The 27,423-nt window shown below is 41.4% G+C and overlaps 1 protein-coding gene across 2 annotated transcripts; it reads right to left on the bottom strand.

Moving 5' to 3' along the window:
- Window positions 1–1,996: 1,996 nt before the first annotated feature.
- On the bottom strand, window positions 1,997–27,202 carry afg1lb (AFG1 like ATPase b). Of its 2 annotated transcripts, XM_029425960.1 has the most exons (13): window positions 27,064–27,202; window positions 26,625–26,863; window positions 23,052–23,103; window positions 22,850–22,951; window positions 22,476–22,603; window positions 18,742–18,841; window positions 14,809–14,867; window positions 6,864–6,946; window positions 6,004–6,074; window positions 5,110–5,210; window positions 4,145–4,285; window positions 3,288–3,395; window positions 1,997–2,585 (listed from the first exon to the last, which is right to left on the bottom strand). In XM_029425960.1, exons 1-13 carry the CDS (start codon window positions 27,176–27,178, stop codon window positions 2,439–2,441), a joined length of 1,446 nt encoding a protein of 481 aa, XP_029281820.1. In that variant the 5' UTR covers window positions 27,179–27,202; the 3' UTR covers window positions 1,997–2,438. The 2 variants fall into 2 exon arrangements, with proteins under 2 accessions (XP_029281820.1, XP_029281821.1); XM_029425961.1 differs by lacking the exons at window positions 14,809–14,867; window positions 18,742–18,841.
- Window positions 27,203–27,423: the final 221 nt, after the last annotated feature.

Raw genomic sequence — 27,423 nt, 5'->3', positions numbered from 1 at the left:
TGTGTGTGTGTGCATGTGTGTAAATACTGTATAAAGACAACTGTATTCATATCATGCTGTAACTTTAGAATATCTGAATTGAGTATATTTAACAATCATTTTAATATGTTGTGTATTTAATATTTTGCTATTTCTGATCATTTTGTAAATCATTGCATTTGCTTTGTTTCCTCTTTAGCCCAGGATTAAATGACCTGCAAAGGTTAAAACTGTTTTTGAACTGTCTTATTAGCAACTTAAACATTATTTTTTTTACATTGCACCTGAAGTACAAGATTTCAACTCCTTGTCGTCACGAGCACCAGCGTTTCATAATTGAGTGCATGTCATTGAGCACACCATTATTTTTCTGAACCCTATTGACAGTTTGGATGTTTTTAGGTTTCTGTGTATAGACCCCATCACTGACTTTCATTTGCTTTTTCATCTGGGAACAGATATGTACCTGCACATTTTAAAAATAGTAAGTCGATGTATATTTGTCCAGCTGTCCTGACAAAGTTCATACTGTGTACTGTGTACATGCACTGTATGGCATGTGGAACAAAATACGTGTCAGACATGTCCCCTCAGTACCCTGCTGCAGTATCTCTGGCATTTAGCCAATTTATTCCGCACCAAGATAAATCAGCTTCCCCTGAGATGCCCCTTTGAGGGCCACATTAGTCCTGCACAAGGACACATTCATGCACACATGGAACTATTTCTATCCATTTGTGTTCCCATTTGAACGGATAAGACAAAAGGTGAACGGTTTTCCATCATCCCTCTATCAGCATGGGGTATCAAGACAGTGGTCCAGAGAGGATGGAGAATGCGACCACCCCTCTAAGCCAGCGTGAATCATCCAATTAAGACAATCAAAGTGAGGCGGCCATCTCTGTTTGTGTCTGATGTTTCCCCCCAAACAGTATAATGCTCTGATTGGATTAGGGGCCTCGGCATAGGGCGTGATTGATTTTTCTTTAATTGAGAGTTATGGTGGGATAGCCTTGAGGCCTTGCTACCGAACTCAAGTGCTTTTTAATCATACACGTCATGTGCATGCATCCGTGCACACACCTGCAGGCACGACCATTTACTGTCCCTTAAATATGAGATTTTAGATTTACTGCGGTGTTTTTCTGTTTGCTGCTTGGTGCAAAGACAGTATCTTATATAACACTCTTGGTTTGGGTACTGTAGGTGCTACTCACTGTTCTGACTGTAGTTGTCAGGGCGGGCTGGTCCAGGCTGGAGTGGTGCACTAGAATGACCTCATCCTTACATGGACGCAATAACAAACCTTGTAGCAATTGGTTGCCCTCTGCTGCCACCTACAGACACACAGGAAGAAGTTCCAAAATACCACAGGCAGTAAAATAAATTCTATCTGCCCTTTAATTGTAACTAAATAGATGAAAAACTACAAAGGTATTTAAAGTTTGTTGGAGCGAGAATCATAAAGGCACACTGCTACAGAAGTCAACGTACCTATATTCAATTGTGCAATATCATTTCTGTGCATGGCATTTTGTAAAAGAGGCAAAAACAATAATGTGCAAACATTCTTTGAAGGAAATGTGACAAAAAGTGAGAAAGTGTCCCATTTATTCACATTTCGAACTTAAAATAAACTTCTCCTTTGTGCATCTGAAGGATTGTCTTTTGTGCATTATTTAATAAAAGAAATCAGATCTTATCACACCTGCAGGACGCTACTTCTTGAAAAGTCTCGATTCAAGAATGCAAACCCCCTTCACAATTGTTTGTGTTGATAATGTTATTATTATTATTATTATATAACTGCAGCTTGCAGTTGTATACGTCAGTGCCTGTTTGCAAGACAAATGTCCCCTTCCAAGTAATACAGTGTTAGCAACCAGTCAAACCACCTTGATAAAGTCAGAGTCAAAATCAATCAGTTTTACTTGATGAGGAATCCAGACACGTACTGAGCTCCATGGATTCCATCCACGGAGCAATATCATGCACAGGAGTGTACATTCACACCAGGTGTTATACACTTGAGATTTAATTCAATGCACAGACTGATATCGTTCCATAAAAAAAGCTTGAGAATATTGAAACCTTTTTCACATTCGCCCACTAGAGGGCGGTAGCCAATTACTCTGAGGGACACTTCCTCTCCCTCTGAAGTGGGCACCTGTTTGTCTTGTGGTTCACACATGTTGGTGAGGTTTACATATTCTTTCAAATAAATAGTCCACAAGGGGGAGAGAGCACTCCTCGCAGAAGAGGAAACGGTATAACTCACATGCATAAAATGAGGGGATTTCAGATCCAAAATTGAAAACTAGAATCTAGTTTTGTTGCGGATATATCAGGTCTTTCTTGAATACATTAGGGTCTTTTCTCTTTCTTATGTAGTGTCAGTAGTTAATGAGGTACTGTGTTGTCTGGAGGTAAATGGATCATCATGCAGTCAGCAGTGGATGTTAGGTGTTCATGCGTTTCTTGTTGCGACTGCGGTCTCCCTTCACCCAGTATGACTCCGTTTGCATCTCCATCAGTCTGGAGACGGTCCTCTGGAAGGCAAAGATCTCCTCCTCGGCCGTGAACAGAGTCAGGTGCGCCGCTGCCTCCTGAAGAGACGAGCAAACACCAGGGTTAGCGGCTGATACACTCAAATACAAATTGATTTCAAACTCATTTGGATTAAGATTAAGGATTAAGACCAGAAGGTTGCTCGTTTCATTTAACTGGACATGCAGGGATCAATATCTGTGTGATAGCGAGACCCTCTGTTTCAGGAATGCCGTGTTCACACTCAGTCTCAGTGAAACTTTCCTAAAGACGTCAAAATAATTGAATAAAATAAAACTTCAAAAGTAGCTGAGCAATTAATTGTTTATCAAATTTGTGAAGAGAAACTGTGTTTTGGATTGAAAACGTCCCTTACTTAACACCTCTACAATGATTTACAATGTCTGTTTGTTATCAAGTAAAAAAAAGAAGATTACATATGATACAACAAATAAGTAACATACAATGGGCTCATATGAAATATACAAAGAAAGTAATTAGTAAGCTGAATGTAATTGTTTACATTAACCACTAAATGCTGCTGCAGACCTGTGTGCATGTTATTGTAATTCTGCAAAGCCCCTATAATAAGCTTGTTATTCACACACAACAAAACTAATAACTAACTAACTCCTTATTGAAGTGCATCCTCCTACTGTCACTGATGTGATTATTTTATTTTGGGAACAGTCTCCATTCGTTGCTGATCGGAGATGATTGTTTTAACTCGTCATGTTCGGTTGTAGCAGATGTGATTTTACCCCGCTGAGGCCCAGGTCATCCAGCAGTTGTCTGTCCCTCTCGTCGTCCCCTCCAGTGTGGACAAACAGCTGGTCTAAAGGAGTAGCCGCCAGCAGCACCACTCTCACCTGGGACGTGGAGGGGAAGAAACGAGACACGTGAGTGTCCAGTTTACCTATAGGTCACTTCCTATTTCATTAATGATTACGCGCTTGTTTCCTGTGATCGATAGCAGTTCATTCGTTCATTACCTCTTTAAAATGATATGTTTCTGCTCTATTTGAGGTGTTTTATTGCATCCCTGAGAGGAATTAAGTGCACATTGACTTTGTCCTCCCTCTTCGACACAATGATACATTGATTGATAAAACTACAGTTCATGGGAAGGGAGCCAATATGAGGTTGGCACTCAACTTTAGACTGGATTGAATGTAATGGTAATATAATGCAGTAACATTACTTGTTAGTGATTTAAGTCATTTCAGTGGTCCCTTCTGTCATCAAGCTTTTTTCTTTAGAAGGGCATTTTATACCTTTATTGTATAATCAACAGTAATAAAGAGATGACAGGAAATGATGGAAGATAGTTATAGGGAGAGAAATGCAACAAAAGCCCCCAGCTGGACACAATCTGGGCACGTTGTGGTTAAAGCTTTAACCCCTAAGCTGCCAGGGTACCCCATGCACTTTCCATATAAGTTTAAAATATTATATCCAATCTTGAATTTGAGCTAATGTGTAAAATGACCCATCATCCTCTCAGTTGTACACTGAATATTACAGAACAGAAATTGCCCCCACACACTTGTGATATGACGTATGTATTTTTCTGTCTATTTTTCAGCCCGATGTTAGTCGTGACAAACAGATGGAGAACCTTGTTGTCGTAGAAGTTGTCTATGAGGGTGGTGAAGCGTCTGGCCTGGTCCTTCAGGGTCAGTGTCAGCACGGGAACATGGCGAATGAATACGGTGTCAAAGAGCCGTGCCATTTCCAGGTAGTCACTGGCACCCATAGGCTGGAAAACAAGTGGAGCACACATGCACACACATGTAAACACATATACAAACACGCACTGTGTGTGTTTGGCCTGAAAAAAAATGGTAACTGTATGATGGGGGCACCTTGTTGTTCAGTCCCTGTCCTTGGTTCTTTGCCATTCAGGATGATTGCTCTCAAAATTAATGTGCACGTGCCAACATATGTCAGATGGAAGAAGAAGCCTTGAAGCTCAGATGCCTGCAAAAGCTCACCGCTGTCTATCAGGCTTGAGACAACATTACACACACACACACACACACACACACACACACACACACACACACACACACACACACACACACACACACACTGCAGATTGCTCTACCGCACTATTTTATGTGAGGCACAACAGGCTCAACTATTCACTAAATCGTCAATAGACTTGCTTTTTGACATTGAGCAGAAAATAGGACTGAGACGAAGGGAAGGTCATTCAGTTTTAGGCTTGGACAATAAGGACACAGAAGAGGGAAGAAACAGAACGCAGAATAAGAGAGGTGCTTTGAATTTGAGTAGTTTTGATTAGTGGCGAGTGAACTGTGTGTGTGTGTGTGTGTGTGTGTGTGTGTGTGTGTGTGTGTGTGTGTGTGTGTGTGTGAGTGTGTGAAACACCTGTGATGAGTATTACTTCATTTATGCTGCATTTTTCTTTTAGTGTTCTTTGTTAACACTTTATAAATATAAATATAGGTAAATATGGTGATTATCATTAAGAAAATGTGTCTATGAAATATGAAACAATTACAGAATGCCGGCAATGAAGCAAATTGAGATTTGTGGAGAAAATGATTATACGCTCACTCTGCTGCACAGCTCATCAAAAGTACAGTCGGCGATGGAGCCACAGGTCTTCTCCAGAGTCACCTTCCTGCCCAGTACTGAGAGAAACCGAGGGCCTGTAACTATGGAAACGGATACCTTAAAATATACCTATCATACAGTTTGCATCATCACGTTCACAGTTGAATCAATATGTTGAATAAATCTATGAAGGAATGAAAGTTAAAGTTGATCTTAGACCACAGAAGTCAAACCGTCCTCTGATCCTCCTTCAGTTTTTTTCTATACAATGCATCTTCAAAGTTTTTAAATATATAATTATTCAAGAAAAAAACCAAACACAGCATTTTAATACCTATAAAATGGAATTTAAAGTAACATTTTCTGAACTTTTCGAGCTTTAGTTTAGCTAAACCCAGCTTTTGTGATAAATGTCTGCACAATATACCATACTGGTGTAAACACTCAATAGAGCACCACATCTGTGGCTGAGTAGTTCCCAACAAATGCACTGTTTACTCCTGTTTTCTAAAAACTCACATGGAAGTATATATTCGTAAGCCACAGGGTAGGGAAGTGTTAAACTATTAAGAGATAGGCAAACACATTGTGAGGTTTGGCCTTTTCATTGGACTTGTGTACAAAATATTGCATATTGACAACCTTATCCTTTAATGTGGGAAAGTGAGTGGACTGAAACACTCTTGTAACTGTGGATGAAAATGATGTTGCACAAATAAACCAACTTTCTCATCAATGTTTCAAAACATTAGAAAAGCCCACTTTATATTGCCTTATCTGCATCAGATTAAATGATTTACTGAGGGCATACAGTTTGTATAATGTTGATGTTATATTGGAGCAAGTTGACTGACGAATAAATCTCCTCAAAAGTAAAAGTAAAAACTTTCTTACCACTCTTTTGACTTAAGGCCAACTCCTCAAAAAGCGAATTCAAGAAGGCCTCCGCACCAGGCTCCCCAGTGCTGAACACACACACACACACACACACACACACACACACACACACACACACACACACACACACACACACACACACACACACACACACACACACACACACACACAGGATATGAAATTAACAATACTGAAATGTGAAATGGCCACATCAAACGATTGGCAGCCAGGAGTGCACGGGAGGGGAGTACTTAGCTTTTCACTTCATCGGTAAAAAAACCCCAGGATGTTAGGCTTTAAACACGAGCATTAGCCTGTCAAAATTAGATTTTAAAGTGTGTGTGTGTTTGTGTCCGTGTGTGTGCTTGTGTTTTAACTAAAAGGGTGTGATGCGCTCTATTTACATACAGTGAAAAGACGAAAGCACTTGAAAGCTCCAATACGGCAATGAGCAACAGCAGTGTCATTCATACCATGTTTTTCTGTTTTTCTGTATATGTAATGAGGGAAATAGAAAACTAGCTTTTAAAGCTCTACCATTTTCTCATATTCTATTGATTCCCCTTTTATTCTTTTGGACGGACGGATGGATGGATCTCTCAAGGTAATGTAGGTCTTTATAACTCTCCCAGTCTGCTTCTCCCCATTTATCCATCGGTCTGTCTTCTCGTTCTGAAAAAAATCAATCTCGACGATGTGCACAAACATTTCCTATGTGTGTGTGTGTGTGAACGCTTGTGTGCATGTTGTGGTTAATGTTGACTCTTTACCAGAACTCTGCACTGAGCTGAAGAGCAAAGGCGCAACAAATGTGTCCAATATTAGAGTGTGTGTGTGTGTGTGTGTGTGTGTCTTACAGGTAGTAGAGCTTCCCCGCTGCAACGTTGTCCAGCCTCCTGTAGTCAATCCCAGAGTCTACGCAGATGGTGTGGCAGTAGTCCTGCACACGCACACACATAAACACAAATACACAACATACAGGAGGACGGATTAAAAAGTCAGTCAAAGGGCAAATGTTGGCCAGTGTATGTTAAACAGCAATGCAGAAGGAAAGATCAGTATTATTAATGTGATACTAAGAGATTAGAAATACACTAATTAAAACTTGAATACACAATTATACATTTCAGTATAAACACTGTTGGATGAATGCATGGATGTGTATGGTTATCTCATTTAAAACACAGCTGGGAACTGTAGTTTTTGCTAAACATTACACCAACTACGTGTAAATAGAGCATTTGTTAGGGACTATTTTCAGTTGCGCATTTATTTTTCTAGTGAGTATTCACAGCAGCAGGACAGTGTACATGTGATTGACTCAAGCTAGTCCGTTTGTAATAGTTTTTAATGAACAATGGAGGTCTATGGCACGGAGGAATACGATATATCAGGCTTTGAAGTCATAAAATGATGACTAGACAACAAAGAAAGATATAAAATAACCCAGATCTTTCCTTTAAATCTGATTTAAAGAATGGGTCTGGTGAAATGTAATGTGGAAAAGAGATACTGAAAATGTGCCACCATATAAATGGAATAAACCTTAGAAGCTATCAGATTAGACGCCAACTTTTAGGTTTAGATTCTTTAAGATAACAGAGTTTGTGCTGAGGAATCTACTTTTATTGTTGTTGTGAATAAAATTCTTGTGTTTCTACATGATAAATTATTTTGTATTTTATGTGCCATCATTATAATTCTCTACTGCTCATCCATCATGAGCAAAGAGCAAATAAGAAACAAGTGAACAAATTCCACTACGGGGCAACAGGAGACATCCTTCCCTCGTCTGACAGCGCTGGGATTTTGTGTCACCTCTTCATGGTTTATTGAGCCGATCTATTGTTCCTGCAGCTATTCAAGTGTGTTACAGCAGGGGTGAACTTTTGATGCAGAGTTCAAACTTTTCCAGATAGTGTAAAACGTCAACAGGATTCATGTCAGGGAGTGCACCACAAACTATAATCATCATCTCCACCATTCTATCAAAGAAAAGAAAGGAATTGCATATCATCCAATCCAAAGCCATCGCCTGTTCTGACTGGGTAGTCGGCGACAGCTCCGGTAAATTATGAAATCAGTGAATTTCTGCCACTGGCCTCCTTAAGCTGCAGGATAATTAGTAATCATCGCAAAGCAAGGGGACGGAAATACTCTATTCTTCTCCGCTGTCAACTTTTTATCTCCATGTCCGCTCACACAAACGGGGTTCCCACTCTGAGCCAATTGGCTGAATCAGGCTTAATAACAACCTGACAAACTCGCCCTCCCCCACGCACAAAAGGGAGGTGTCATTTCATCAACCTACTGTGACCCCACCAACGGGTAAATAGTCCCTCCAAAATGGGGAAAAAAAAAAAGGAAGAAAAAAACATGTCACTATCGCCGCCACATTATTAGACTCTCAGTTTGTCTTTTCTCCTGCCATCTTCGACTCCCTCCCTTTATGAAGCGTCTCTACCTACGGTAAAGGCGGCTGACGCGTTTCTTGACGGAGAAGCGAGGTACAAATAGGAGCGATGAAAGAAGGAGGAATGGAAACACAATCAGTGATGATGATTCCATTGATAATTTATAATCAGATAAGGCTGAGGCCTTGCGGGTCATTACTTGATTATCCATCTTGAGGGGATTGTCAAGTTCTCACTTCTCCAAGATTTCATCCGCCTACATACTGTGGTCCCACCCCGCCCCCCACCATGCTCCTCTCACAGACTCCAAGTCTGTCTACTTGGCAACTTACAGTCTTATCTCTGGCCTTTTATCTTATTCTCTATGTTGTTCTGTACAACTGGACAACAACGTGATATATATATACACCCTAATAAAAACTAACAATCAGCTGCACTGTTTTTGTCACTTGTACTGTTGAAACCATTAGACAATTGATCAATTAGTTGATCGACAAATATGGTGAATTAGTCATTTTGTGCAAAAATAAACACTCCCTGGGTGAGAATTTGCTTTGTTTCTGTTCTCATATGGTTGTAATTTGATCAAAATCAATATTTTTGAACATTTTAAACGCAAATTAATTTGTCAATTAATTAAGAATTAAAGGAACAGATTAATCAATAATGAAAATAATGTTTAGTTCCAGATCTAGCCTGGTGTAAACATCACTCCTACTCATTTACTTCTCATTAATGACTAATTGCCATTGGAAAAGTGCGGTTGGCAAATCCCTGGTCACAAATGTAAGAATGTGCCGCTTTTCTCTGTTTTATATGATTGTAAATTGAATTTCTTTGCATTGCTGGAGGGAGGAGAAGCACTGCTGTGCACGAGGCATCTTCATTAGCTTTTAAAAATATAAATGGGTTTTGAATTGTTGATTTGGAAGAAGTCACGTTGGGTTCTGGGAAATTTCTTTACTATTTTCTGACATTTTAAAAGACTTAACTCTTGATTGAAACAAAAATAATTGACAGATTTAAATGACAAGGAAAATAATCCTTAGTTCCTAGCTTCATTATCACCGTGACGCTATATTAGCTTTGTGTACCGGTGGTGTGAAAAAAGTTCCTATGTGTAGCTGATTCACAGAGAAGCAGCATGGAAGCACCGCCGCTGCAAATTAAGAGTTTCACTACTTGCACAGATGTATTCAGGGACTCGCAGACACAAGAGGGGAGGGAGAGGCAGAAGAGAGAGAGATGACAGACATGAGAATCAGAGTCTCTTTAGAAGAAAGTCATCCAAACACATGTAGTTCCAATCATGCCATTGTCCAAGCTGTCCACTGCTCTCTCTGGACAGCCGTTTAGCATAAAAACAGAGTGGATTCTTTTTTTTTTTTGTCGCTGCCTCTGCACCCACTCCCTCTGCGACATATCTTTCTCTATCCTTTGCTCCTCAAAAAGTTGCTTTTGAGTTTTTCAAAGAGCGCGGTGCCATTGAGCTGCAACAAAAGCCAAGGATAGCTGACTATTGGGCCCTGATGAGGTCCACTCCCTCATTACCCGGCAGCAGAAAACATTTGATGCTTTTTTTGTTTGGCTCGGAGAATTGACCAGGCCTCAAAGAAATGCGGGGTGGGAAGGCTGAAAAAGAGACGGAGGGGGGAGAGAGGGAGAGGGGAGGAGGGGAAAGGTTGTCGTTCATTCAACCATGTGTGTCTTACAGCCTTGTGTGGAGGGACAGAAGAAAAGAGGGAGGGAGGGAAAGAGGGGTCGAGAGAGACGGGGGAGAAAAGAGAGAAAGCTTAAAACACTGCCTTTATGCTGGCAAGTTCTGGACGACTCTTCTGACATCAAAGTGTTTTCACTAACTGGGGAGCTGCTGTGTGTGTGTGAGTGAGCGGGTGGGGGTGTATCTGGTGATTTTATTCATTCTTGGGCAGTCGGGGGGGTACGTGACAATGTGAACACCCTAATTACACCTAATGATCTATTCCCTTAAAGTGTGACCGCCTTGGGCCAGCGATGGTTTGTTCTGAGGGGTCGTTCTCACAACCTCCCCCTGCCTCGGCTGCTCCTCTTGGGGAAACATCTTTTGAGTCGGAGGCCCCACCTTTCGTGATCCAGGACCCCACTGGACCCCCCACCCTCAACCCCTCTCGAGCTCTGATGAGGCCCGAAAACCAAACCGCTCCAAAAACCCGGCGGATTCTGTGCTACCTGCACCTGGCCAACAGAGGCTCCACGTGTTGGGAGCGACACACAGACAGAGGAAATGCAGCCGAGCACAGAAAACGAGTAAAGCGACAAAACTCAATATTGTAAAGTTCAAGGAAGCATTTCTGTCGAAAACAGAATCACAACTCCACGGAAAGATGATTTCAATTCACCCACAGTGTGCAATTAAACGGCGATGTCATTGACGGCCGAATGGCTCGTCGCTTTAAATGTAGCCGTTGCGAGGAACTGTGGGACGGCGTTATCTCTTTTCCTTTGGTAACGGAATTCACACAATAAACATGTTTTTTCTACTCCCCATTAAAAGCGGTTAATGACTTAATTAACTGTTAATTAGGTCATTAACAGAGATTATTATTAATATTAATGCTATCCATGGTCTTACTTAAAAAATGTGCGATGTGCCTCAACATGTATTACAAGATCTACACTATGCTGCATTTCTTATGCCATTTTATACATTTATTTACTCTGCTTTTCTTTTACTGTGCTATGTGAAGCACTTTGACTTTCCCAGCATGAAGTTGTCTTGCCTGGTAGCACCAACAATGTATTACAGAGGTATGAAACCCATTTGTGCTCAGTTAAACAAGTTAGTATATCTTCATACGAAGGCTGTCTGAAAATCAATTTCAATTCATAACATCTAAAAACTTGCCGTGTTTGCAGCTTCATGATGTTACAAATGTGAAAACACGGCAGAACGTCAAAAAGCGAGAGGGTTGGGAAGAGTGCAACAGAGGCAGAGAGCGTCACAACGATACAATATGGCTTTAAATGTACATGTTAGTAAAGTTATAAAGAGAGCGACATTTCTGAAATGTTGCCTTTCGATTGTGCCCCGTTTTAAAAATGAACACATACAGTCCAGAATGACGCACCTGTGCGCTTGCATTCTTGATCCAACACATCGGACACGTGCACACACTGAAAAAACATCAGTTAGGCAGCAGGAAATAAGCCAAGGTAACATGATCAATTCAAAATAGGGCGATAAATACAGAGCCAGAATTCATCCCGTTTAAAAGGAGAAAACAAAAATCGATGTGTCCTTTATTAATCGTTCAGTTTTGTAGAAGCGAGGCGCTGATACAAAAGAAGTGAGGCATACAGCCAGTGGCACTGCACTGCCATTAAATGCTCTGGAAGACAATGAGAGTCATCAAATATCAACATCCATTGGATTTAAACTGGCAGGCTGCCGGCTCTTCAAAGGCAGTCCTTCTCACCAAGGTCTTCACTGGAGGACCGCATCCCTCTCGATCCTCAGTTTTCCTTTCTCTATCATCCGGTTTTATTTATATATTTCTTTTTCTCTCATCTCCAACTGCACATCCCACAGTAATTATTAACAATGACACACACACAAAAAGAGAAGGAGAGTGTATCAAAAGAAGGGTTGAAAACAGCAGGAAACTCAGAGATACTCAAAGTTGCCTCAGGGTTGTTGAGGCAACTCAACCCCCCCCCCCCCCTCCTCTCTCTGCAGCATTGTACACAACTGAAATCGAACAAGCGGAAGGAAGATAAAGTCACTATTCTGCTACTAAAATACAGAGACCTGACCTTGGGTGAGTAAAGCCAGCGAGCAGAGCGGGATAATAATAGAATAAAGAGCGGGGATGGAGAGGGAGAGAGAGGATGGGCGATGAAAAGTGGAGTGGCGAGGGAGGACAGTTTTTGAGAGAGGAAGAGTGTCTTAGTTACAATACTGGCAGTGTCCATTTAAAAACGCCCTTAAACCCTGTATTTTACAGAACTCCTAGCTTTGCCATGGCTACAAAGAAGAAGAAGCCTTAACAACTGAATAGGTTTCCTGATGGAGTCCACAGAGACACTGAAGAGGACAAGAAATTACATACGAGTGGATGAAAAAAATAAAACAAACTACAAGTGAAAAGCAGTCAGAGACTTTTAGGATCAGTGAAGTTATATGCTTTCACGTGGATCTACTTTAAATTGATCTAATCATTTCTTATTTTTAAGATTAGGAAACTGCATGATTGGGGTGCGTGGGGGGGGGAGGCGGTCTAAACTAATCAGAAGTCAATAGTTAAGTAAAGACGTCAACCCAGGCGGACAGAGGTGGTGGATTGACCTCTACCACTCCAGCTCAGGTGATAGGGAGGAGAGGTCAGAGGTTATTTTTTACTTTTTAACACCCTCATTCACTCCCTCGCCCGCTATAGAAGCACACTTAAGCACGCACATACGAGAGCGAGCTGCATCAGGGAGGAGGACCCGCACCACTGGGCCCTGCAAGCATTAATTCAATCTATCAAGGGTCAGCTAGTTAGCAGCGTGACCCCGCTAAAACACGCTTTAACTTTACAGAACAGGCCGCTATAGAGAATGCCGTACACCTCCCCCCCCCCCCCAAAAAAAAAAAACTGACCCCAAAAACCAGATGGCCTCACAAAGAGGAACATGGAACCCTGAAAGAGAGTAGGTAGTGCGGGGCAGAGAGGGACAACAGGCATTCAGGACCCTGATGAGGGTGGATTAGAGAGGGCAAGGGTGCTGCTGGGAGAGAGGGTGGGGAGCAGGGTGAGTCCAAGGCCTCCCCGGTTGTGGTGCGATAACGTGTGTGTGTGTGTGTGTGTGTGTGTGTGTGTGTGTGTGTGTGTGTGTGTGTGTGTGTGTGTGTGTGTGTGTGTGTGTGTGTGTGTAAGAAGATACAGTGGAGCTTTGATGACCCTGAAAACTGTCTGTAGCCTGGACACTTCAGATCAACCATGTAAAAAGATTCTGTATTGTGATCGCCTCCTATTCTTACTCAACAGTACTCACGTTGAGGTTTGTGACATAACAGATGATAGGTACATGTGATGGAATCATTCTAGTCTTGTAATAACATACTTATTATCATATCTACATGTTCAAAAATAAAGGTATTATTCTTTATGTATTATTCTTACCAGATGTACCTGAATCTGCTCAGACATGTTGCTATGGTAAACAAATGTGTATAAAAAATATGCTTTTTCCTTCATCATGTGCTATATTTCTTCTAAAATATATTCACGATTACAGTACATACAAGTACCAATATGTGGGTAATATTTGGGTTTTGGAACATTCTAAACCAAAGCTCTAATCATTGTGTTAATAACAATTTAAATTACGTGTTTAATAAAAGTGTTTCATTCCCCCTGTCACCTCTGTAAAGGGTTTTTTAATGTCTCTATTACCTATGATACATAATGAGAATTTAAGAACAGTTTCCTTCCTGCCATACAATTCAAGTAGCACTTTGAGTGGTGATTTTCAGTCCTTCAGTCACAAGAGAGCATTTATCTCTAACAATATATCAGCTGTGAGTGCCAGACCTTGGATGAGAACTTATGTATGTAAAAAAAAAAGAAACAGTGGATACATTTGTATTTCTGTACCTATATTATACATTACATTTGTTTGCCCTACTAAGGGTATTTTGTCTTATGAATAGTGAGAAAATAAGCAGTACATTTATGACCTAATACACTGCAGTTGGATATTGCTTCCTGTTACTATTTAGACTAAATACCAAAAGAAGGTGCAAGAATGCTGCCCTCCTCTGTTGCAAAATGCATGACAACAAATTATTATTCAATTATTTATGATCATGATCACTCCAAACACATCAATGATCATCTGAGATGCAGGCAGGATAATGGTGCTACCTGCTTAAATTGCAAAGTAGATTTTTCGCTGGAAATGCTAACCAGCGCATCGCTCCTCTCGCCCACCTCTCGCCCACCACTCGACCCCCCCCCCCACACTCATACTTTTGAAATGCAAGCAGTCACTCACTCAGCTCGTCCGCCCATCTCTTATTCACATTACCTGTGCTCACTCACGCTCTTTCCATCTCTCCCTACCTTTCTCTCTGTGAGTCTTTCACCGTGCCCTGGTATGATCAAAGACAGCTTTGTGACACTGAGCGAGGCATCCAGGAAGCAGAAAACATCAAACCCCCAAACAGCAACTTGCAAAAAGCACAGAGACAGAGGGACGGAGGTGCACATGCAAGTGTGTGTATGTATGTGTTTGTGTGTGTGTGTGTGTGTGTGTGTGTGTGTGTGTGTGTGTGTGTGTGTGTGTGTGTGTGTGTGTGTGTGTGTGTGTGATAAACAAATGAATTAATTAACAAGACAAGAGAGAGGGATGACTTTGTCTCTACCTTCAGCACGTCGATGAAAGGTAGGAAGGTGTCCCTCTGAAGTCCGTTTTTGTACAGATCTGAAAGAGGAGGGGAGGGCCTGTATTAGAGCTGCTGTTTAGCCTCCTAATAATGTCATTCCCTGCCGCAGATTGGCAGATAAAGTGGCTATTGATGAACTGAAGGATGGGTGGGGAGGCACGACAAAAGGACTGGGACCAGGAGAGAAAAATGGATTTCTCTACCGGCAGCGGCAGCAACATAAAATTCATTACATTCCCAAACAATGGTGGTGAGAGAAAGGACTGTCGCCTTTTCAGCACGGACAATGTCCACAGCAGCTCGCTGAATAGATGTTTCAATTAGCTCGGCTGGAACAAATTACATCTGAAGTAGCATCCCTGATAGACAGATAAAACAGATAGGGATTCACACACACAAACAAGGACAAAGACACACACCCACAGACACACATGGAGCCTTCAGCTTTCTCCAGCTGCAAACGTAAACAAGCAGTCGTTGTTGATGTTTGGATTGAAGCTTAACTTAACTCCTATACTGTAATGGACTGTGCCGTCTATGAGACAATTCTATTGTCAAGGTTAAAGGAGTAGTTCAATATTTGGATTATATTACTTATGCTTCGACAAAGACTCCACAACAGGCTTCAGAGTTACTGAATAGGTGTCTTACAGTGGCTTCATAACTCTGAGCTGTGCATACAACCTTTTCAATAAGACGGAAAATGTGTGATGGCTTTACGATAATTATTAATCAGAAGGAAAAAGAGAAATATCTCGCTGTTCTTCAATCGTGGATTAGCAATTACAATTTAAAGCACGTTTTAGGAAAGTGTCCAAGAACATCAAAAGCAATCTTAGCTGTTTTTCGACTTATACGATCTTGTTTACCCATAAAGGCCGGCCAACTATATACGCATCTTTCTTATTGTGCAACCGTCTGGGGCCAGGCCACCCAATCAGCAATGAAACCGATGTCCTTACACAAAACAAGCTTTGCAGATATGGGCTCAGAAGCCAGTAAAATAGCACCTTTGTAAAATTCAAAAAAGCATCTATTAAGCTTGAGAATTTCAGAAACCTTTTTATTTCTAAAATTGATTTCCAAGTGTGTAAATGGCCTTGTTCCAGAACTACTCAGTCGAATGATGGTAAAATATAACAGTAAAGGAAACTTATGGCTTAACCGAAAAGGCAAATCTGCGAACACTAAGACACATCTAGTATACGTATTGTAATTAATTGAGGTTTCAATTAATAATCTGCAGTGGTTGTTTGTGACGGATATTTGTCTATGTATTGTATTGTTAGTTTGTACGCCTGTAGACTGTATCATCTGTTTTCATTGTCAAAACCAGGGACAAGGTCTGCTAAATGTATCTACCGACTAAAAGACCTATACACACTTCAACGATTGCACTTTATTGAAATGGAACAATGCCTGTATGTATTTGTCCCCATCACAATAAATAAATAAATAACATAAATGAATACCCTTGTTCACTTTCTTGGCGAGAGTTTAATGTCTGTGCAGTAAATATGAAGCTGGAGACAGTTAGCTTAGCTTAGCACAAAGATAATAGCAGTTAGCCTGACTGTGTTAAAAGGTTACGAAGCCTACCAGCACCATTAAGGTTCACTCATTAACAGGATATTTAGAGTGTTTAATCCGTTCACAAGCCAAAGTGAAAAATGTGGTTTTACACATGTCGTGTCCTGGACTATTTCTTGGCCGACATATAACCTGCTGTAAAAACCACATTGTGTCGTTTTTACACTTTGGTTTTTGTACAGATTTTAAAGAACGAGATATAACTTGTTGATATGTGAGCTTATCTGTATTTCTATTTGTAGGAGGAGAAAGTCTAACTAGATGTTACCTCCTGTTCCCAGTCTTTCTGCTAAGCTAAGCTAACTGGCTGAGTTTCATATTTACTGACCTAACATGAGAGGAGATAAATGTAACCGATGCCACTGACAAGGAAACTTATTCATGGAAATAAATTCAATGAATTACGTAAGCTCTCAGAGACTATTAAGTCCATTAATGTAAACAGCATGTGATCCACTTCACTGAGGTTGTTCCGCCACAAAAAGACACCATTTATCCCTCTAACTCTCGTCAATCTCATTAAACTCCATCAGTATATAAAGACAATGAAACGCTACTTTAGCCATTTTAACAAAAAACATCTCTAAATTCTGCCTCCAAAACACATCTAGGGCTGTTTGATACCAGCATCTCCACATCAATAAAGATGGGAAATGTATGCCTTTCATGTCCAGTTGTCTCTTATGGCTTTCAGTGTTCCATTAACCATGTAATTAATACCAAGTAGGCTCTCTATTAAGTTTTCATGATTTTGGCGCTTTGTTCTTAATAGCTAGTAAATATCAGAGACGGGCGTCTTTGTGTACAAGAGCAATTTTTCTGCCATCCACTTCCTACCCACTCGAAACATTGAGACATCAACATCTTCCCAGAGAAAGACGTCAGATAGCACATCATGCATTTATCTTCACCTTGATCACCGCCTTGCTCATTTTCTTTTCCTCAAACCTTGCTCCGCTGGCAGTAAATGCAACATCAAAGCCTGTTTAAAGGTTGTGTCATGTCTCTAAGTGAGAGCTGTATCAAACGTTCCTCGTCTTTTCCTCGCTTACTTGCTGTTAACCGGCCGTAGTCCGCGTGGTCTTGTAAATTAATTCTTGCTGGAGCCAAGCACTTTTGGATGAAAGTAATGTTAAGTGAATAATGTAGATACATGTAAAGTGACTGAGAAATGTGTTGGTTCAAACGGAGAAGCAAACATCCAGGAGTATAACTTGTTATTTCAGCTGCAGGCAGATGGTGCACTGGTGTAGTTAAGAGGACCTTCGAGGCTGAGGCATTGTTAGACAATGTTTCCCTGTCAGCCTTTTGCCTTCTCAGTCCTTCCGAGCTGAGCTTTCTATAAAAGACAGAATTCCTTTCATGCTTGCAGTAATTGGTCAAAGCTGACACTTCCTGACAGTAAGCAGTTACTCAACAAAATGAAACATGTTGCGAAACTGTTCTCCAGACACCCACTTAAACGTACGATGATTTATTAGTCGCACAAGTGATGAAGAATCAAGAAGCTGGAAACAACTTGAGATAGCACCCGGATGAAGGTGTACATTCAAAAAGATCAGGGGAAGAGTTGATGTGTTTTATTTAGTTAACATGGTTATGTGCTTTCAACAACTCATCAATCATCATACTTCAGCGCAGCACTGGAAACATGTGCTGCAGCTATTCTGGCACAGATAATGCTGATGAATCATATCATAGAGTAGAATTAGTGAACGCATTCATTTTTAAGTGACATATTTGGAAGTTATTTTTCCCTAATGGGAAGGATATGGTTCAAATTTAACTTATTTGTTTGTAAGATCCACAATTTTCTTTTCAGATATACGTTTTGTTGTAATTACGGTACCATTATATGAAATTATTAAATGTTCCTGCAATATTAGCATTTAATTTAATATTAGCTGTGGTAGTTCTGATGTTTCTGTTACCGAGATGCTCCTTTACTTTAACTACTTAGTGCGTAGCGGCAAATTCTGAGAAAAGAAAATAGTGTTACTACAGTGTTACTCTGAAACCATCCTACCTATTTACTGAACTGTGTGTTTAGTTAGAACAAGGTAATGAACTAGAGGGACTCTGAGAGAGAGCGCTGACCTCCACCAAGGCCAATCTGGTCCAACACTTAATGGGTTCTTGCTTGTGTCTCGCGACACACTTCCACCTAGTTTCATGAAAATCAGGCTGGTAGCTTTTCTGTAATCCTGCTGACAAACACACAAACAAACCAAACAAAAACCAAACCTCTGTGGCGGAAGGTAATGAACAATAACTAAATAAGAAAAGTACAACATGCATGTGCTCAGACACCAGTCGTCCTACCATCAGGGGGTCTGTTGGAGGTGGCCACCACCACCACTCCGGTCTTGAACAGCGTCTTAAACAGCTGCTTCAGGATCATGGCATCAGCGATGTCGGTCACCTGACAGACCAGAACCAGAGAAGGAGAGAGATGCATTCACATACTGTATGATTCACCTTTTCTTGCCACACTACATGTGTGTGAGTCTGAGGTCAAACCCTGCCATCAACACTCCATGTTGATGAGTGTCATTCAGGTGTGCTCATTCAATCCTTTGTGTCTTTCGCACTCACACACACATACACGTACGTATACGCACCTAAAGCACTTGAACTGACTGCAAATGGTCACGAAGCGGCTTTCTGCTGAGGACAAGTAGCTGAGGCAAGGCAGCGAGCACCGAGCTAATCAACCGAGACATGAAAATGACTCAAAGCAAACGGGGAAAATAAGAGGAAGAAAAGGACGATGAAGATGGAGCAATGTGGATCAAGACTGGGGTCACTATGGCAGACAAAGATTGATAGAGGCTACACAAGGACCACAATACCACAAGGATATAATACATAAATCCAATTCAACTGTCCGCTGTCTTTTTTTATCTACAGCATTTCCACGAGTCCACAATAAACAAAGCTCGCTGACGACACTGAAGCAAGGACGTTTATGAGTCGCTGGCCGTTAAATGAAGAGCTCTGACCTTTCCATTAGTAATCCAGTGCTCTCACTTTTGTTCTTATTCTCTCATCGCTCTCTCTTTCACCTCTATCTAAGCAGCATGTATGTAACAAGCCTGACTAAACATGATGACTGACTGATACGAGATGGGCATATTGTAAAAGAACATTTAATTATTATTATTATTATTATTAAGTCGCTATGTCATTTTTATTCAATACAAACAAATCCAATAAATTAAGTGACCTTCCCTTTGCAAAATGATTGCTGTAGAAAGAATCATATTTGGAGGAGAAATAATATTTCCCAGTATACCATCCACATTTTAGGCAAATTGAGAGATTACTATTACTAGTTACTTTGCTATTGTCTTAAAGGACATGGAGCCTTTTTAAGAACTAGGATGTCTTGAATAAAAGAAAGACTTCTGCCCCGCCCTCGCCTCTTAGTCCCTCTTACCTACTTTCCTGTATATAACAGGCACTTCTGATGGCCATACCCACGACATATGCCTCCTTTCATACTCTGGAGAGTCTTCTGCTTTGGCATATTAGCCCAATGCCCTTGCCAATACTTGATTAACATTTGTGTTAAAGCCTTGATTTTGCTAAGGAGAGGTGGCTAGGGGCATCAAATTAGTGTGCGTGTCTGTGTGTGTGTGTGTGTGTGTGTGTGTGTGTGTATGTGTGTGTGTGTGTGTGTCTCACGTAATGAGAATCAACAGAAAGCCAAGGCTCTGTGTCTCTCTGAAGGGGCCCCCATTTCCTCCGACCGCAGGATTTTATTTTCATTTCAAAAGAATCATTTAAAATGACCTTTTATACAACCTGGATTTGTTTATTCATGTGCCCTCAACATGGGCATAGTATGAGGGGCAATATTGATTGCTGAATGAGTAGGGGGAGAGGGAAAGAGAATGGGTACCCACAGAATGAGAAAGGTGGAGGGGACTGATGTAGCACTTGTGGAACACAAAAATAATGGCGCAATCTCCGTCAGCCAATGCCGATATTTAAATGAGCATCCAATTACTCAAGCGGCTGTCAGTTTACAGCGAGGCACACGGGTGCCAAATTAAACCCCTTTTGATGTTACACCTCTTTATGTACACAATCTATGAGCAATTTCCCAGAGGCTGCACAGAGGCTGCACAGAGGCAGAGGCCCTGAGACAATGACGCTCAAGCGTTTTCTTCTCACTCTTCTTCTTCCTTCCTCGCTCTTCCCATCTTTCCATCTCGGACCTCTCAATGGCGAGTATTCATTAGAGGAGCCGGGTGGGGGCAGTAAAAGGAGGGAGGGGGGCTACAAATTACTGATAATGGCATGGCGCTAATGAAGAGAATGGAGAAATGTCATTAGCATTTAAGAGGATAAGATCCATCTGACCCGCCGCCGCCAGTCGCTTTCTAGCTCCACTCACTTAAGGAAGCAGGAGAGTGCGACTGATACCCAGAGCCTCATTTGCATGGCTGAGTGGAGGAGGATGCTGATTGGTATAGACCACCCCCCTCACCCCCCACCCCTTTCCACACACACACACACACACACTCACACACAACTCTCCCAACCTTGCAACCTCTTGTTTATGCATCACAAACAACGTGCACATGTCTGCTTGTTTCCCCTCCATTCACCGGTAGCAACAGTCGACAAGCGAAAACAGCAAAGCTGGCGACAGCAAACAAAGCAAATCAATGAGAATGTACAAACAGCGCCGCAGTTTAAAATGTGAAAGACATGCGGATGAAAGGAGCAGCTCTTGATCCTCGCAGATGCATAGAGTGTGATTAGGGAGAGCAAGCGCACCTTCTGTGACCTTCGACCTGCTGGCATCAACTGTAATGATATCAGTAAGAGGAAGAACATTGTGCTGCTCACAGATGTGTTTGGCTGGCTAATGATAGAGACAGAAGCGCATGTCTTTCTTTACTCCGTGAATGACTTACAGAGAATAGAGAGAGCTTCAGTAGTGGCTCTCTCTTTTGACACCAAAGGGTAAAATAATGAGAAGTTGTGCAGCACTAATGGCTGAGGGTGGCTCGCTCTTAGTTGTGTAAATCCAGGGTACAAAAACGTGAGGGTGACTTGGTTGTAATAGTCTGGGAGCAAATTAACTGTGTGAGTGCATACACAAGCAACAGGACTGCTGCAGTGTCAACGTAACGACAATGAAATGTTATATATTGATACATGTGACATTACACATGTACGTACTACTACTGTACTGGTAAACTACTACTATACCACATACTAAGAAGAGAGAATGTTTCATTACTATTAGAAGTCACTTTTTCAATTATGAAATTTACAAAGAGGCCACTAGGTGTCCCCAGTCCTGTTTTTGTGGGATCAGAAGCGTCCAGTTGGCCCCACAGGAAAGACACTGGCTTCAATTGAATACTGTAAATATGAATTGCAACATTTCACATGTTTTTTTTTCTCCATTCCTGATCAAACAAGAAAGTAGGGTAAAGCATAAAGCAGTTACTACGAACCACAAAAGAAACAAAACGCTAAAATATCACCTTGTTTGCCTCTTTTGAGATTTCCAAATATCTAATCTGTGATTGGCTGTATGTGTCAAAGTCTCATGACCTGTGGTTCTCTGACTCCGGCTTTGTGTTTGCTTCTAATCGATAACGCTTCTGCTGTTGGCTGGCCATTTCCCCTGAATATTAAATATGCCAGTAGCTACCATATATATATATATATATATATATATATATATATATATATATATATATATATTTTTTTTTTTTTAAAGTATGCCGCATGTGTCAAAATAATCAAAGAAATAATGACTTCAGCATGACTGTAGGTCAGATTGACTCTTCAAAAACAGGAAGTGTAAACATAAACATTGTTCAGCACATTAGTTGTTGCAAATGTATTCAGTTGATATTTGCTACTTATTGTTAATGTTGTTCAAGCAGGTTTTACGAACAAACAAACAAACAAACACACGTGCACGCACGCACACACACACACACACACACACACACACACACACACACACACACACACACACACACGCGCACACACACACACACAGAGCCTGTAACAAACTCGCTCACCTGAAACTCGTCAAAACACAAGAGGCAGGTTTCATCGCTGATCTCCATGGCAACCGGTGATATGGGGTCATAGGTGAACATTTCCCCTAGCTTTCGTTTTGGCAGGCTTTGTTTCCTCCGATGGATCCCTTTAAGCAGCACACAAATGTCAGGCACATCTTAAAGCACACCTGCATCAGCAGCCCAATGACAATGCTGAATAAAGCAGTAATTTCACCTGCATGCATAATGGTAGACAATTAGCAGCAGGGCTTCAGGACAAACAGAGAGATAAATATAGAATCTCCAGCGCGTGAGGAGTCAGAAAACTTCCACAAAGTCAAGCAAGCAAGCCTTCAGCAGTTAGCGCCTCGGAGTGGGAGGATGATACTAACTTTGGTGGATGTCCAACATGAAGCCGTTGAAGTGGACTCTCTTTTTACGAGTGTTTTCCACACGGGAGTAAAACATATCCATGAGCATGGTCTTCCCTGTGCCTACGAGGGAGAGGGATAAAGAAAAAGCATCTTGACATCTTACAGAGATTTAGCACAATAGAAAATACCAAAGTAATATTGATTTATTTTGTGTTCCTACCAACATCTCCATAAAGATAGAAGCCTTTGGGTGGTGGAGCGGGTTCTCCCTTCTAGGGGAAACAGGAAAAAGTGAGGAAATGACTGAAGTACTGTTGTTTTTACATCAAATCTTTCAACAGCTGCTTTTCATCATGAACAATAATGCACAACTGTTAACCATACATCAATGTTTATTCAAAAAGAATGCATAAATGCCTTTATAGCTGGTGACCTACATAAACTTCGTTATATTCATTACCATATAAGACTGAATCATCGTTTAATAAACAAAGTATGCTGAGGCATTAAGCCACCACTACAGTGTGAGGTTTCACATTCTCCAGACTAGCCCACTGCAGGGGAGGAAGACAAAGGGGATCTAATCAACAAGACAAGCCAGGGTTCCCACGAAATAAAAGCATCATCAGAGGAACAATGGGGGGATTTGTCAGACAAAACGGAGAGGACTGGATGAGGCTCCATACGAGATGGAGTGGACTTGTCTGTGCAGCCTGTTTAGCGCTGCTAATTGTGATACGGTACTGTTGCATTGAGGTGCTGCTGGAAGTCATTGTGCTGCCTGCCTCCCATCATCAAAAGGTCCTTGCTTCAAAAAAACGTCTTCTGTGTGACCAAGCTGAGAATATCGCGTAAAGCCAAATATCTCTAAAGAGGGCCCAAGCCACGTAAACGCATGTGTCATCAGTTTAATCATGACATGCAGCGATAACTTGGAGCATAACAGTTTCGTATATGAGGGCAAATGATAGATGTTTAATACAGGGTTTAACAACAGCGTGGATTGTCCATCTCTGTAACCGGGCAAAGCCAAATAGCTTTCGAATGAACGAAGCACTAAATAGAAAGGTTTGTCCTCTTTTTTATTTAGAAACTATTTGATGGAGACGGTACTCAGTGTCCACAGCACAAGGAGCACTTGACTCTGGTAAATGCAGACAATGGCCAATTGAAAACTAAATGAAAAAACAAACTTGTTACCCATCCTCTCTCTCTCTCTCTCTGCTCTCTCCCCCCTCCTCCTTTCTCCCCCGTCCATCCCCGCCTGTCCTGTGCTGGAGTAAAATACTGGAAGAGCAACAAGTCTTTCCTGTCTGCTCTGGCATAACAGTGTGTGACTTCTCCCTGACTTCCCAAGCTGCCCTCTGGCATGGTGGCGTAATTGTCATTGGTGGCTGGAAGCCATTCTGCCACGGCAGAGTGGAGAAGGACAAGGCTGTCTCTCAGCCACTCTGTCTAGCTGAGCTCTGTGGCCTTGTCTCACCTCCTGGACGAGGATATAGACTGGCACATGAGTGGAAAGTTCACATGCAGGACATGGCCACTTTGGCTTTGAAATGACATCAGGAAAACTGTGTTTGACCATATCAACAGTCATCGATGTCATGTCTCTCACTAAGAAGGTTAATGCAGGGATTGTTGGCATCTCAGAAAGGTTTCAATGGTACAACTGTCCTGCTGAAGACCTAAAGTGTACAGGAGGACTCCATGATGTAGGTCTGACTTGAAGAGGGTGGCGCCCTTTAAACAATGGCCCATTGTTGGCCGACCATCCGCAAAACCACGCCACATTGGGTCAATATTAAGTCAAGTGTACTCTCCTCACAGACTTGGTCAGTTAGTGAGGACAATGGCGGCACTTTCACAGAGAGAACAGACACCGAAAGGACAGTGGTATGACCTGATTCAAACCAGAATAATTGCCTAAGTACTCCAGTCAGTGTGTATGTGTGTGTGAGAGACAGAGCAAGAAATAAGGTGCAAAAGGAGAGGGGGGCGGTGGTGTTGATAGCCTAACACCAAAGCATTTGTCAGAGTCCCGAATCAAAAGCAAAAAGGACAAGAATGGCCCAGACAATGGGGATCCCCTCATTACTGCATGGGGACGGTGAGAGAGTGAGAGGGGTGCCGGGACGGGCCCAGCGGGAGGTCTGCCCTGCTGCCTTCCAAAATCTCTGCCTAACCCTATGTGTCTGTGCCAGCCAACCAACAAAACAACTCCCACCACCAAATACTAGACAGTCAGCTCCCCTGACCTAAAAACAACAACAGCCCCCTACATTACGCCGTTCCAAAACTCGCATGCACAATACACTTCCCAGACCCCTACCCTCCCTTTGACCTGAGCCCCATGAACACCATCAGTGATACAACTGGAGTACAGTGCAGTGGACTCTGTGAGGTCCCTCCATATGTTAGAATTCATAACAGAGTGAGAGTGCAGATGCCACACTGTAAAAAGTTAAACCAATCCCTGCTGCCGCACAAATTGTAAACTGTGTGCTCATTATTTTTGACCTCATGCGTTTATTTTTACTTTACAACATTTGAGTGTTAGAAGTAAAGATAAAAGTATGGACATTTTTAGTCCTCAGAAATTCCCACAAAAGAAAGACAAAGAAGTGTCTCTCCTGCATGTACAGTAACTTTTGCTTTAAATCCATACAATACAAAACGACAACGATTCAGAAGTGCCCAAAGTCTCAGGTGACTGACGAGACTAAACCCCACTCAAAAGGCACTGGTGTTTTCCCAGACCTTTCAACTACATCACATGGTCTGTATGAGTGGATTGAGTTTGGGGTCTGCGGTCACAGAGATGGATCTGTTGATATTCAGGTCCAGTAGCTGCATTTTTATTATTAGATCAGCTACTGATCGTGCATGTCAACAAATGCATCTCCATGAAAACTGCCCAGACTCCACCCACTGACGAAGACCATATCATACGGGTGAAACCTCCACAGCTGGCGTGGAGTCGAGTTTTGATTGTTTCAAGCTATAGACTTGATTTTATAGGCCGAGTGAGCTTGTATTCATCGGTGTAGTCTGCAAATTGAACATGCAAATACTCCCTCGCCTATATGAATTATTAGTCACATTGCATTACGCAAATCCTCATTTGGACAATCAGTGTTCTCTGTTAAAGGAGCAAAACTATGGAACTGTCTAACTCTAATATTACTGTGATGGACAGATCAAATAAACTAAACTAAACGGAGCAGTGAACGGGAAGGTAACAGATCAACTTTACAAGTCAGAGAGAAGTCATGTATCTGGCAGATAGGAAGAACATGTTGCAGAGGATGTGTTAATTTATTTTGTTTATACATACGTTTCATCACGCTCCTTGCAGCCAATGAAATGTGGCTTCATCAGAGTGACACATCAGGAAATTGGTTGCTTTATGACATTGTGGTTAGTAAGGTCTTTGTTATAGTTTGGATCAGTTGTCTTTATTTTTTTTTGGAGACCAGTAACATGTCAGAACATTATCAATAAGGAATAATCTAAATCATGAGGTCAATCAAAAACATTATATACAGACGTAAATTTGAGATAAAAAACTTTGAACCTTAAAAAAAGGAAAATGTAAACAACATTCATTTTTATTTTTTTGGGAGATAATTAATCGGTATGAATATAGTAATCTTTTGAGGAGTGTTGAGGATTAGATTTTTAGACCATGCATCATTATATATAATAATGCATGTCATATTTTAGCAGCATGTCCACCACCTTTGTTTTCAGCTGCTGTAGTGTGGGGGTCTTTATCTTTTGGAAGTTGACTGACCTCTTTTGAGTGTAGCCCCGGTGGAGGTGGGTTGAAGTGGATGCTGTTATTATAGTTCTTCAGGGTGTGCTGCAGCTGGCTCAGCTGCAGGAGAACATTTCTCTGCTGAGCATCTTTCTGCAGGGAGCCACACTGAACGAGGCGATCATAGTGTCCACTGATGGCACAAATATCTGCTGCTGGAGACTCAGAGGAGCAGGATGATGCAGATGAACTGCATGTCCTCCAACTAGTGTAACCTTGAAGCATTACAGCAAAAGCATTCTGTGTTAATCGTTACATAAAGCTTACAATAGTACCTTGATTTTATATAGACGCAATAAAACCGTGATTGGAAGAAGTCAAAATGCGCTATAGTCAAGTGTAATCCAGAGGTTATGGGTGCCAGCAAAATTTCCTAAGAATACCATTGGCTACAACATGACCGAAAGACACGTACCTTTTCCAGCACAAATGGCTGAGAGTCGGTACACTTTATTTGAAGTCAGAAAAGCATCTTTTAGTAAAACATATTTTGAGTATTTGGCAGCAGCAGGAACCGTGTAGGCAGCCATGATGTTTCAAAACGCTAAAACTTTATTGACAATCGTTTGACACTATAAGCCACATGACCAGCACATGACACACGCATGGCAGACGAGAGCATCTTTGTAGGGATCTAACTTTGATTAGTCCTGAATACATTTAATCAGATATAACTAATGTCTTAATTATGTATTCGCATTTAATATTGTAAACTATAGAGGACTAAATATGCCATTATAAATAAATAAATGATTTAATAAATGGCTCAATAAAT

Source organism: Cottoperca gobio, chromosome 24 (assembly GCF_900634415.1).
Source record: "Cottoperca gobio chromosome 24, fCotGob3.1, whole genome shotgun sequence".
Lineage (NCBI taxonomy): Eukaryota > Metazoa > Chordata > Actinopteri > Perciformes > Bovichtidae > Cottoperca > Cottoperca gobio.
The sequence above is the reverse complement of the archived record's forward strand: the minus strand, read 5'-3'. Positions and strand labels throughout refer to the sequence as shown.